Source organism: Leuresthes tenuis, unplaced genomic scaffold (genome assembly GCF_036924035.1).
Source record: "Leuresthes tenuis unplaced genomic scaffold, fLeuTen1.0.hap1 SCAF_23, whole genome shotgun sequence".
Taxonomy (NCBI): Eukaryota; Metazoa; Chordata; class Actinopteri; order Atheriniformes; family Atherinopsidae; genus Leuresthes; species Leuresthes tenuis.
Genome location: NW_027325377.1, coordinates 25,571,783 through 25,585,791, shown reverse-complemented (window position 1 = coordinate 25,585,791; position 14,009 = coordinate 25,571,783). Strand labels below are relative to the sequence as shown.

The 14,009-nt window shown below is 45.1% G+C and overlaps 1 protein-coding gene across 1 annotated transcript; it reads right to left on the bottom strand.

Annotated features, from left to right (window-relative positions):
* Positions 1 to 324: 324 nt before the first annotated feature.
* On the bottom strand, positions 325 to 11,579 carry etnk1 (ethanolamine kinase 1). The gene is made up of 8 exons (XM_072377961.1): positions 11,281 to 11,579; positions 9,858 to 10,117; positions 8,947 to 9,087; positions 8,647 to 8,789; positions 5,477 to 5,560; positions 5,243 to 5,403; positions 2,078 to 2,151; positions 325 to 1,975 (listed from the first exon to the last, which is right to left on the bottom strand). The coding sequence occupies exons 1-8, from the start codon at positions 11,425 to 11,427 to the stop codon at positions 1,903 to 1,905; spliced, it is 1,083 nt and encodes a 360-aa protein (XP_072234062.1). The 5' UTR covers positions 11,428 to 11,579; the 3' UTR covers positions 325 to 1,902.
* Positions 11,580 to 14,009: the final 2,430 nt, after the last annotated feature.

The window sequence follows — 14,009 nt, the reverse complement described above, 5'->3', positions numbered from 1 at the left end:
TTAATTGGCGTGAATTGGACTCAGTGTCCTGAGGTGACATTTGGTGCTTCATAAATAAAACTGAACTGAATGAGTCAAATGTTTTTATAGAAGAAGAAATTCTGCATTCATTCCATAACTCAAAGTTGAGTCATTTGCATGAGCTGCAGTTTGTTTTTACAGGTAACATCAGGAATTAAACGCAGGTTTGTTGTGATGTTGGAGCTTCTGAAGACAAAAAAACATGTTAAAACCTCTAGAAACATCCACCTAAACATGTATTTAATCAGACTCTGAAACCACATCATTACCTTTTTAATAAGAAAACTTAAAAGTAAGGACACGTTAATGTAAATACTTTATTTTTCAAAGCAGATTTACTTTTTTTCACCCTAATTTGACCTCTTAAACCAGGCAATCATTCACTTTAATGAAACTCTTAGAAAAAATAAAAGAACTCCCTCTATGTACATTAATTCACATGAAAACAAGCAAAAGTCTCATTACATTTGCTAACTGTACATATAAACATATGTTACAGAGAGATTTCAGGACAGGCATTTTAAAAACAAAGTGGTTCGTGTTCTGTGGAGATCACCGATGGTTCAACACCGTGAAAATGGGACTTTTGGCTTGTTTTGCGTCAAAGTGATCGACTGTAAACCCGAAAGAAAAGTTCCTCCAACCAAAACGTTTCAAACGACTTTTAAAGTACACCTTTCTGTCTCCGTCGTCCAGCTCAAACCGTTCTCTTCATCCTCGAATCCCCAAATGTACAGGCATGAAAGCGTGTGAGACCTTCTGGTTTACCGTCGGTGTAAAACGTGCACGGCGGCCTCAAACGTGCACGTTAGCCTGTCCTGTGCAGGAATACGGGCCGCAGCTTTTTGTTTTCAGTCAACAGAAGGTTTCGCCTCTCGAGTTATTCTGGGAGTGTTTTGCTTTACCAATAAACAGCCACACAAAATAAATATAAAAACTGTCCCCTTTACAGGTGAATCTGAGCCGTTTTAAGTGAAAAAGCAACACGTCGGCACTTTGGTGTCGCTGTTCAACAACCGTTTCCTCTCAAACGAACCGCTTCTCTTCAGCCAGCGTGTCATTTCCCACGCCAGGATAACCTTTATCTCCACATTCAGCATTTAAAAAGAAAGCAACGGTGGCTCAGCAAGGCCATTTCACTCCGACCGAGGGGGAGGTCGGGTCTGTAAAACGGATTCTGTGAAAGCAAAGACGTTTGGTCTGGTGTGGAACGGCGAAGCCTGCAGTTTAGTTTCTGAGCATCATCACAAACAGGGAATGTTCAAACTTCAGTGAGACGCACGCCTTGTCCGCAGCTTACATTACAACAGAAAACATGGAAATCTACATTAAGTCCTCCTCCAGTCCAACGGTTTAACTCGGTTAGCTACAACACAATGCTTCTACTTTTAGCACTACAGAAACAACGACTACATCCTGGTGAACCAGCCATCCATGACCAGTGTTGGGGGGGGGAAACGAGGGTGGAAACGGAGTCACAAGGCTTGGATCACGTGGGACTTTCCACGCTTACTTCCTCATCACAAAGCAGGCTTTGTTTTGCTTTCATGTCGTTAGAAATTTGGTCTTTTAATGGGCCGACACCAAGGTTTTCCCCATAAATTGTGCACATCGATGGAAGGTAAGTCCAGGCAATCGAATTAGTGTTTGGGCCACCTCTGCCTTCCAGGTTACAGTCTGAGCTACAGTGTTCTGATCCGATGCCAGGATGAGAAATCAACACATTTTGCCATGTAGGCTTCACATTATAACAGGTCTTAATGTGTCCTTCATGCGCCACCTGGCTGACAAAGGGGCGACACCAGGCGATGGATAGGATTGTGGCCAGAAAAGGGCTCCAGGGCAGGCTGGATGGGAGGAGATGGGGGGGGAAGGGGGCTTTTATTCGGGTAAGGTCAGCGCAGTGGCCTCTGGCTTCATCTTGAAGTACTGGTTGAAGCGCAGGACAGCGTATCTGAGAGGAGCAGAAGAGCAGCTGTGAGATGCATGCACCAACAGGTCTGGATCCTTGCAACACCGATTAAATTATGAGGTTTATCTCAAGATGAATACGTACCCCAAGAAGTCAAAGTCGATGGTGGAGAATTTGGCCTGAATCAGAGCCCAGAGACCCCAGAAGAAGTGAGATGCCTAAAGGAAGAAATGCGAGGATTAGCCTTAGAAACGTGTGCTTTTAGACTTCAGCAGGAGCCCTGCGGCAGCCTCCCTCGCCCATCCTCCACACTGTCCTCCTTTTCTCCTGACAAACAACTCGGAGGGAGGCTCCGGGGAGAGCCCTGCGAGTTATGATGGTTCAACGAGTCGCCAGCGTCCCTGGCAGCAGAAATTAAAGCTCCATCAGCCTGAACCTTACAGGCGTCGTTTATAATCTGCTGACCTGACGTCACAGAGGTCAAACCAGACCTTTCTTTTGTAATAATCAGGCAGTTATTTAAGGAGACGCCGATCTGTTCAGATGACAGCAGTTGCAGAAAGATTTGTGGAGTCAAACCCGTTGAACTCGTCTTAAAAGTACTCTGCTTCTGCTTTAGAGTGCCGCTCAGCTGGGTTACATAAACTGATTTGGTTAGAAACATTCAGGATTGAACGAGCTCTCAGATTAAAGCTGTGATGGATCACTTTTATGTGTTTCCATCACAGCAAAAGGACTCTAAACCTTCTTTATTAAGAGTTAAAGGCAGGTAAATAGAAATACTAAATCATTCTTTCCACAGACGGTGCACTTTGGCACATAAACAGTCATTAAGTATGTATTTGTGATGTAAAATCAGCTGATGAGCGCCGTCTTTCTGCTCGTTTACATCAAGCATCGTGTGTTTCTCAAGAAGAATGATGGTTAAAACTTCTTCCCAGGTCACAAACTGTTCTCTCTCCTGCCTTCTGGAAGGAGAAACAAGAGTTTTATACCTGTGAGCCTGTTAAACTGAGAATATTCAGCCTCATAAACGTGCAGTTATGCCATTTTTAACCATTTATTCCACCTCGTCTGTCCTATTCGCCGTTGTTCTTGTCGTATATTCTTTAGATGGAGCTTTCTACCTTCTATTTATAACGTGCACGTCACGACTTGACTAATAATGCCACCCGACTTGCATCATCTGGGACGCCTTTAGGGCTGGGCGGGAAAACGATATGAAACATGTTCGATACACTTTGACAGATTACATTCTTTTGACAGACGAAACGAAAAGCCAATAACAACGAGAGCAGCGCCGCGCTGAACCAATCACGTGGCTGGAGTAGAGCCGTGTCACCAGCTGGTCGTGGCGTGTTTGCTTGTGCCGCTGCAGCCGTATAAAAAAAGAAAATGGGCGCATTTCCACTGTAGGAACCTTTTGCAGTTCCTAGAACCTTTTCAGGAACTCGCCTTAATTCGTGCATTCGGACATTCAGGAACTAGGGACCACGGCCCTCAGGAACTAGGGACCACGACCTTCAGGAACCAGGGACCATTTTTAGCTCCTTCAGGATCTTTTCTGGGTTCCATAACAACATGACGTAGGTGTTTGGTGGCTGTAGCTCCGCCCCTTGTCTGAAATGTTTACTCATACGACACGGACCCAACCGGCGCCTGTTTAATAAGTTAAACTTCGTCTCCTTTGTCTGCGGCGCTCTGCTCTCCTTTCCTCCATGAAAGGAAGAAGTATCGCCCGCTGCTGGATTCTCCGTCTCCTGACTCTCGCTGTGAGCTCTTCCAGCCTCCATCTTAGACGCCTGATGTGATCGTCCATGATTAATATCACCGCCATGCAGACCATGAACACGGTGGCCTCCTCGCTCTCCATGTTAGCTTCTTGCTGCTGTTGTTTTCTTCTCTCCTTGCTTTTCCCGGGTTCTGTTTTGTTGCTGAGTGGCGCTAAAGTAACACGTCTGTGGCAGACGGCTGCGTCACATCAGTCCCTGTCGAGGTCCCCGACTCATGTGGTAATGCAAAATTAAACGGTTCCCCTGGGAAGGACAGGTCTTGGAACTAAATTTGAGGTGAACAGTTCTTAGAACTCTGTCCGAATGCAGCTAATGGGTGGCTGGAATAAAGCCATGCCAGCAGCTAGCCGTCTAAAGCGTCTGTATTTATCAGACGCTTTTATCCAAAGCGACTTACAAATGAAGATATAACAGCTTTATAAAAAGCTAACAATAAGCTACATAGAAGGAACCCAGGAGTCCGACTCTGTCAGAGGGGACAGAGTAGAGATAGGGTGCAGGCATAGAAGGAAGTGCAGAAAGATAAAGAGCAGAGATAGAGGGGGGAGGGAAGTACAGGGTAAGTGCTGGGATAGGAGATGCTCTCTGAAGAGCTGGGTTTTCAGGAGCTTCTTGAAGATAGACAGGGACGCCCCTGTTCTGGTAGCGCTCGGTAGGTCATTCCACCATCGTGGGACGACACATGAACAGAGTTTGGATTGTCTTAGGCGTGATGTAGGAGCTGCTAGACGACAATCCTGGGACCAACGGAGGGACCCAGTTGGGACAGAAGCCTTTGCAAGAGCATTCAAGTAGATGGAGCCGTTCCATTAAGCTCTTTGTAGCTAACATCAGGGACTTGGATCTGATGCGGGCGGCTAAGGGCAGCCAGAGGAGCTCAATGAACAGAGGGGGGACGTGTTCTTTTAGGCTGATCCAAGACCAGACGCACCGCCGCGTTCTGGACCATCTGCAGAGGTTTCACAGGCTGGAGACCAGTTAGGAAACCAGTTAGGAAACCAGTTAGGAGACCAGTTAGGAGACCAGTTAGGAGACCAGTTAGGAGACCAGTTAGGAGACCAGTTAGGAGACCAGTTAGGAAACCAGTTAGGAAACCAGTTAGGAGACCAGTTAGGAAACCAGTTAGGAGAGTTTGTTAGTGCTGCTGCAGCCGTATAAAATCAGAAAATGATTGTTCCTACAGAAGAAATGACGTTAGACGCAGCCGAAGGCGTAAGAGACGACATTGTTGATAAAAAGGGCTCGAAAAGTTCGGTGGTGTGGAAGTATTTTGGGTTTTTCGGCCACAGAGAGTCGGCTTTATCCTTCACAGTGTGACAAAAAGTCCAAGAGACACCGTCAGATTACAAATGCAGCAGCTTGTTGCAAAAGAAAAACCTTCAACCAATCAGCACAGCGGATGCTGAAAGTTACATCGATAAGACAGAAGTCGGGCAACACAAACCCTGCAGTTATGAGCGGCTCAAAGAAACGTTTCACTACGTTTGGTTCAGATCTTATCAACACCTTTACCTACCAGAGCAAACTGGTTGACTTGGACATACAGGATCTCCACCTCTCGGTCAGTGACTGCACGGCTCTGGCCTTTGTGCTCCTTATAGGCCTCCAGGTAGGAACGGAGCCACTGGAACTGAAAGGCCCGGTCTGGGTAGTAACTATAGTCCACTTCATTCAGGCCTGAAAGTGAAACCCACAGTAAACACCGGGCACCTCGTTACAGATCGTTGTGCATTTATTTGCATGTTCTTACCAGCAAACTCGTTGAAATGATTCCCAATGTCATAGGCTTGGTAATTATACCCAGCGTACTCGTAGTCAATGAACTTTACGCTGCCTGGAAACAGAGGAAGCATTGTTCAGACAGGGAAAGCAACAACGTGAATACAATGATTATGTTGTGTTTCCCTTTGATAACTCAGAATGTCAAGGCTCTTCATGTCAAACCCTAGATTTCTTTATATCTGACTGGACAAAGTGGCAAATTGAAAGGACAAGGAGTAAGAGTTTGTATTTTGAGGGATGTGGAATAGAAAAGGAAATAAAGACGTAGAGATATTCTCACTGCTTCCTCCAAACTTCTAACTTAAAAAGGTCTGTGTCAGCATGTTTATTCAGAGTAAAGGAAAACCTCGAGGTAAAACCTGAGAGCTACACGAGTATCTGGAGTAAAAACAGAGTTATCACATTAAAAGAAAAGACACACGGGTATGAAATAAGCAGCTGGGACACATTAGAGATGTGAGAGTTTGTGACATGAAGCAACACAAGGAGCAGGAAACGGGCAGAGCTGACTTTACACAATATTTGTTTTGGACACATGCACAGAAGAGAGGGAAGACTGCCAAGTTTGAGCTCTGTTCTTCCAACAAAGAGGACAGAAGAAGGGTAGAAAAACAGGGACAGAGGAGGGGAAATACAGAGAGAGACAGCAGTGCAGGCAGCAACACACCGTCTGACTCACAGCTCTTAGCAATAACATGTGGAAAATACGAGATTAAAGGGTGTGCTGCTGTCCGAGTGCATCTGAAAGCCACTGAAACTGTGACATGTCTCATTAATCATGAACAAAGAGGGAAGAAGTCAGTCGTGAAGTGGTCCACCTTAAAATCCAAACCCTTACTGACCAGCCCGCCGTCACAGAAAATTACTTTTAACAACAGTACATCCAATTAACTTAGTCTACGCCTAATCTTTTTGGCCTTGGTTAATTTCTTTGCCCTGACATGTGGAAAATTGATTGTTTTTGAGGTGGTGCTGGACTACAGAGAAAGACACTTGGAGGTGGGTTACCAGCCGGCGTGTGGGTCCTTGCGGGACACAACTGAACACCTCCGGGCAGTGGCTATAGCCCCCCTGTGCAGCAGATGAAAAGGTTTGGGCAAACATCTTTCACACATGCTCACTCTCTCACTGACACAGTGTTTTATCCATCCTCTCACGCACAGTTTCGAAACATCAGGGCCTGCTGCCAAACACCCCCCATATCTACTACCCCGCTTCCTGCACTCCCCTCTAATGCTCCGTTCCCATTGGTCTCCGGTTAATCCAATGGTAGGACACCCCTGCTTTCTAGCTACATCTGAAACTTCACCAGCCTGTGATGAGGTTGCAAAACAAAGAGATAAGAATACGACCCTCCACCTCCTCCGTTTAGGGTTTTATCATTACTGGAAGGAGCAGCTTCTTTGTGGGCAGGCAAGTGGTTTAAATTCAGCAGCTCGGCAGTTTGTTTTCAGGGAGAAATCCCTTCTACTCTATTTTTTATTCAAAAATCAAAGAACCTCAGCTTCTTTCTTCTTATTCAGAGAAGCTTGAAACATGATTCTGCAAATTTACCAACCCTCGAACAGACGAAACCTCATGCATGGAGAATGTGCTCCAGCAGGGCTGTAAGCAGGACCATTTAAGGTGGTTGAGTCCTGGCTGCAGGTGGCGAATCCCACGAATCTCCCCCCCCAGAACCAGTCAGAACTGGTTGAAGAAGATGAGCACATCAACTCTGAAGCCACGTGCCGTTAATCTAATTATGGATGATTGACCAAAAACGCTTCCAGATGTTTTTGCAGAAGCATGTTTCAGCTTTCAGGGATAAGGTTGAAGATATTCTATATTTTTAATTTCAACTATTCCCATGAGAAGATCAGAACCAACATTTTGGACCACCTGAGGGCTTTGAAACTTTAAAAAGTCAGTAAATTTACATAAATATGATGTAAAATCGGATCAAAACCAGATTAACACACCGAGATAACGCAGCCAGACGTGTCCTTTCGGTGCTGGTTCTGATCTTGTCAAAGGGTTACGTCGTCAAGACAAATACAGAGTAAAGCACCATCATATTCCTTCAGCTACGTGTTCCTCCCAGCGTCAACATGAATGTTACAAAGTGGAAACCCTGAAAAGAAGTTACGGCTTTTCGGCTGGAGCGCAGTTACTTACAGAAAGAATAAACCATAATAACAGTCGTCTACAAACTAGCCGTTTACGGTCCTGACAGTAAGATATCAGATGGACAAAAGGTTGCCGAGGAGCTTTATAGGCAGGAATGAGGCTCCTACTGCTGCCATGAACTCATCCCGTTTAGCCTGAGCAGTGGGCAGACTATGCGAGGGCCCTCTGAGCCGAGGTTTGTCTCCGTTCCCTCCCCAGGGGGACAGGGCCTCCGCTGTCATTCCTAGGGGAGAAAGGCTAAACACAAGGAGCTGTGAGAATGGTCTCACCCCTCGTCTCTTTGACGAGGGGGCCGACAGCTCTTACACCCTCCCTTAAACATATCCACCCCCCTCCCAAATACACAAAAAAATACACTCATCATCCCGTTTCCCAGCCTGTTTCCTTTCAATCCATTTACCAATAAAGACTTTGAGCAGTTTCACTTACTGAGCACACAGATGCTGCAGGATTACAGCTGCTCTGTGCAAAGGTAAAGCAGTAAGTTAACCTGAGAGCAGGTTGGCTGACATTCAGCTCATTAAACTCACACTTCACATGTTCTAACTGATGCTTTTTATCATTTTATACACAATTAGAATGATGCGTCAAACAGATTCAGGAAAAAAAAAAGAATGAAAATTCCCATTTCTGAACATTTGTTGCACAGAAACGTCTGACAGATACAGTTTAAATACATGTTTGCATTCATAAAAACACGAATGGGAACAAAGGTATGCGTTGGCATGTGGTGTTAGCAAAACACTGCAAACTGCCTTCGTTTGAAGAAGGACTCAATCTTGTGACTTAACTACATAAGCAACTGGTTTGTCTCGTTTTGACTGTTCTAACATGGGCTGAACCATGTGACTACAGCTCAGGGAGTCCAGTTGACGCCATCCCACCTGAGTGCATGTGTCAATGCAGCTCACGCAACTCAACTCAGTCACACAGTAATGTCTTGACTGCTCTTGTGCAGTTCAAACTCACCCTCCCTCTGGTTATAGATGATGTTTTTGCAGAGAAGATCGTTGTGGCAGAGAACTACAGGGGAGCCCAGCAAAGACAAGCTCTGCTGGAGCCACAGCAGCTCTTTTCTGAGGCACTGCAGGCTGGGAACCTCCAGACTAAACCTGAAGGGGGGGCAGAAAGTCGAATAAAGTGAGTACAGCGAGAAGAAGTCGGTGCGGTTCGTGGGGAACCCGGAAGTCGAGTTAAAAACAGGGGAAAGGGTGGAAGAAGAAGCAGAAAATAAGAGAAAACACAGAAGTTTAGAGTCCTGGGCCTCACCTGTCGCTCTGCTCAGGCTCGTGGAAGTACTGGGAGATGAGAGCAAAGTACTTTCCCATCTTCAGCCACATGTCAGACTGGGGCACCCAGCCATTATGGGCATGGATGGCGTGGTACTTGGCCAGCTGCCTGGCAATGAGCCTGCAGAACAGAAGCAGAAGGCAAGAGGAAATGAACCAGAGACTCGGACAAATGGCCTAAATATGTCATTAAAGACACAATCAGCTGTTTTAATTCACCAGCCAGACTTTCTACATGGTCAGCTCTCCAGAAAGACTCAATAAAAGGACTTATTTAGTGGATTTACAGAGATAAAGCATTAAAAAAGCCTGTCAACAAATGAGTAATATACTGTAAGTCAGCCATTCTCAACCTTGGGGTCCTGAGATGATTTCTGGGGGTCGCCAAATCATTTTTGAAAAATATAAATGCAGCTTCCGACTGGACGTTAGAAGGAGGACAAGCGGTTGGTCTTAAACAGGCATTTTATTACTCAAAACCAGTTACTGTCGGTCGTAACTAGGCTACACCAAAAAAACAACAACGAACCTGTCCACTAGTCTCATGTTTTTCCAAAAATTCCAATGTGTTTCAAAATAAAATGATAAAGAAACTAATAGCTGAAGTGAGTTCATATCATAAGTGCTTGTCTGATTATGTAAATGCGATATATAAGGCGTATTGATCAGGTATTGTTTAGTGTAGTGGGGGGGTCACAGACAGCAATGCATGTTAAATTGGGGGATCGCGACTCAAAAAGGTTGAGAACCACTGCTCTAAGTAATGTAAAGGAATGAGTAAATAGGTTGTGTAAAAGGACCGGAACTAGATTTTCAAGTGTTTGGCATCTAAAGCATGCACATAAATTCGGTAAAAAGCACGTGAGAGCTGCTGTGGCCGTTTGTTTTCACCTGAAAACAGGGTGGCTGCGGATGTGCTCCGGCTCCAGCGCAGCTCCCTGCAGAAACTCGTAGCAGAGGCCGTTGTTGAAGGTGCAGTAAAGGCGAGGGGCGCAGCGGTGCGCGTGCAGGACTCTGAAGCTTTTCACCTCGTTTTCCCGATCGACCAACAGCTCAGTTTTGTTGCCATAAATGCGGACGAGCACCACGTCCTGCATGACTGCACCCATGTAGCAGCCCAGCAGCTTATTGGTTATTCCATCTGTGAAAAACTGATAAGAGAGGAGAGCGGGTGAAGCAGGGTGGGATAAAGCGCACAACTCGTTGTCTTCAGTTTCACATGATGCTGCTTCAGTACCGTGTGCTAACCTGCGTCGTAAGGATTTAAGTTGCTTAAAAAAAGGAGTCAGGATCCGGCCAACACCCTGAAAATAAGGCGGACTTCCAGCCTGTTTGGTCGATTGAAAGCCAACGGTCTCTACTGAAGCCTGAAACCTTTGAAAGGTGGGGAGCCAACATACCAGCCCTGATTGTTCAGTGTATCTGGGACCAGTCGGGAACTACAGGAGCGTGAGGAATTTCATTTTTTCATGAGGAAGCAATGATTGGCATCTGCTGAGTTCCCACTTTGGCTCATTGATGAATATAGGCAAAGGCAGCAAAGCACACAAACAGCCTCCAGCCTCTGTTTACTATGAGCCGCCTCCACCCCCCTCCAGGGTTTATTACTAGAAAGGAACCGGACATAGTCTACATGGTGAATGAGCGTTTATCTATGCTAATGTTATGAAAATGACCAAACTGACCTGGCTTTATCTGATCAATACGCACGCTCAAAGGGTTACATTAAGTCAATTATGCACGAAAATGCAAATTCTCGACACCTTCCAGAAGTTTCCAATATCCCTACTTTTAATCTCAACCTTTAACTTTACACCGCAGACGGTAAAAGCCCAAATCTTTAGGGAAACCTTTGCGCTAAAGTGGCAGATACACAGATAAAAAAACAGCTCTAAACCACCGCTTTGGTTACTAATAGTTAATTCCATCTCACACAGAGGAGTGAGCCCATCGGGGTCTGTAGCTTTAGCGAAAAGCGACCAGGAACTCTCATTTTAATCAGAATCTGACATGACGCAGATGCTATGTGCAAACTCTGACGCAGAAATAAAACACAGCATTTTTTCTCGGAGACCAAGCATCTGTTTGACAATAAAAACATTGTCTTTAAAGCGGCATTGACACAGCTTTTAAGTTATTTCCACTAATATGAATTTTCCGCCTGCCACTCGCATCGGAACCTGTGTAGCTAACAGTTTTACATGAAAACACCTGGCTAGCTAACATGCTAGTTAAACGATAGCTACGAAGACGTGAATTTTCAAACTGTATCATATAAAACGCGGTAAAACACCGCAGATTAATGACATGGTACCTTAATTTTGACCTCGGACGGCTTCCAGCTGGGTCTCAGCTCCTTCATGAGCTGCAACGCACCGCTCCTGTAGTCGCTCTCCTCAACTGTCACATCTATTTTGGGCACAGCGGGAGCCTCGTCCGGTACGTGGATGTAGTTAGCCATAGCTCAGAAGAAATGTCTCGATTAGTGAAAAACGATACAGTTCTCGGCAGCAAAGTGCGCAGCGTATGAAAAGGGATGAGTGTCTGAGGGTGGATAATACTGGCGAAGTCTGTGTGCGGCAACGCCTCTCAAAAAATCCCACCCATCGGGGAAAAAAAGGCTCTCCTGATGCATGCCGGTCATCGAATGACTCATGGAAAGCGCGTGATGATGACGTCAGTATGCGCCGCCGGCGGAGCTTAATCGTTTACATTGTTTTTAAAAGCGCGTTTTTGTTTAAATAATCTTTATTAATGGCTTCCCATTGGACACGGAGAATGTACAGTGTTTTTAAAAAAGCAATTGAGTTTGAACAAAGAACATAAATCTACAGCTCTCCATAAATTCGGGAGGTCCTGGTGACCACCCACGAACACACACTCAATGCAGACGTTTTCATTACTGCTTACGTCACATCCGTAATATATGAATGAGCCTTGTGTAACTTTTGAGCCCTGCAGGTTGTAAAGTGAAACACACTCAGGGTGACGTCGAAGTCATAGAGACATTTAACCATAGACGGAATGTGAAGCTACAGGCCCCGGGGCACAGACTTGTGAAGCCCCCCCCCATCCCCCCCTAACAGAGCAAATGCACCATGAAAGCAGTAAATATGTAATCATGTCGATGACTTTTCTTTTTTATCTTGATGTGATTTGTTCATGACGCATCTCTTTATGGTAGTTTGGTGTCAGATTAATGTCGTTGTTTGTCTCTACGATAGCATCATGTCCTTTTTTGACCATTTTTTTTTTTGTGTCTCCTTTGGGTAATTTTGGTTTAACTATGTTAAAAAATAACTTTTATCTGTCATTTAGCATAAAATAATGACATCGTGTTTTCTGACTTACTTTGAGGGAAATGTTAGTTTTTTATTGGTGGTTGTCAGTTTATCACTATGCTTCCATAAACTCATCATTTACATGAATGTCATAGCATTAAAGGGGAACTCCAGTATTTTTAAACCTTATTTCTGGCATGAAATACGTTCATCTACTCACTGAGAACAGTTTGGTGAAAGTCGGCGTCCTTCAGAAGATATTTAGATAACTGGAGATCCATATAACGGAGTGAACGGGGCTTAGAGGATGCAGCCTCTAAATAAGGCATTATCTGTCTTTATTTCACCAATACTTTAAGAAGAATGAATGAATGAACGTGTGCTATAGCTCTGTTAGCTCATAGCTGCTGTTAGCTCATAGCTGCTGTGTTGTTGTTATTGGCGGCTATCGGGGGGCTTATAGATGGCTTTCTACACACTCGTCTACAGGGATGATGTCATCGCCGCCCCCCTGCAGCACAGCTCATTCACTCCGGTAAAAACGTCCATCTTACTCAAAGTCGTCGTTCACGTCGTCAAAATCTGATAAATATCCTGCCATGTTGCACAAAACTATCAGCAGCAAACTCTGTGTGAAGTTAGCCGACTGTCACAGAGCACGGAGTGAATAAACTGTGCTGCAGGGGGGCGTGTGGATGAAGTGGTCCCAGTAGAGTGCCTGTGTAGAAATCCCTCCGTTAGCTCTCCTATAGCTGCAAGTAGCCCCATAACAGCAGCTATGAGCTAACAGAGCTATGAGCTAACAGAGCTATGAGCTAACAGCAGCTATGAGCTAACAGAGCTATGAGCTAACAGAGCTATGAGCTAACAGCAGCTATGAGCTAACAGAGCTATAGCACACGTTCATTCATTCATTCTTCTTAAAGTATTGGTGAAATAAAGACAGATAATGCCTTATTTAGAGGCTGCATCCTCTAAGCCCCGTTCTCTCCGTTATATGGATCTCCAGTTATCTAAATATCTTCTGAAGGACGCCGACTTTCACCAAACTGTTCTCAGTGAGCAGATGAACGTATTTCATGCCAGAAATAAGGTTTAAAAATACCAGAGTTCCCCTTTAAAGGGCTTTCAGTTATCTCTTTGAGCTGTAGTTTGGCTCAAATTCAAACCTCTTGGTACTGAAATATAAATATAGCAAAGAGCACAACAAACACAAAGTTTAACTGGATGCTTTTGGTTGCCACCAACAAGCTTCTGGTCGAGTTCTGTTTGGAGTTAGTTCCTGTTGCTGATGAATCTGCCAGCAATGAGAACGTTTATGAGAAAATGTTTGTGAATGTGTCGGTCTGTGATGGAAAAGGTAAACTGGAAAAAGCCAAAAGAGGGCACATGGCCAGCTGCCGTAGTGGAGTCAGACGTACTTCAGACAGGAGATCAGAGTCCAGGCTGGAGGCTCAGTCTCCACCCGGCTGCATGTGGGTGAAGAGGGTTTGGCATCACTTCCTCCTCTGGTTCCTGAAGTCTCTGAGACACGAATACTGTGAAATAAACCTGTGCCGAACTCCACGTGAATCTAAACCTGTTTCTATGGCACGGTTGTGAGAGGTCATCATCATCATCAGTGGATCTTGATTTCTCTTATCGATGTAAACTGCAAAGTCTCTGCACAATGAGCCATTTTATAGGTGCTTTGGGATAAATCCAGCTGATGTGCCGTGTGTTCTGGTGTGTTCTCAGCAATAAAACACATCAAGCCCACCAG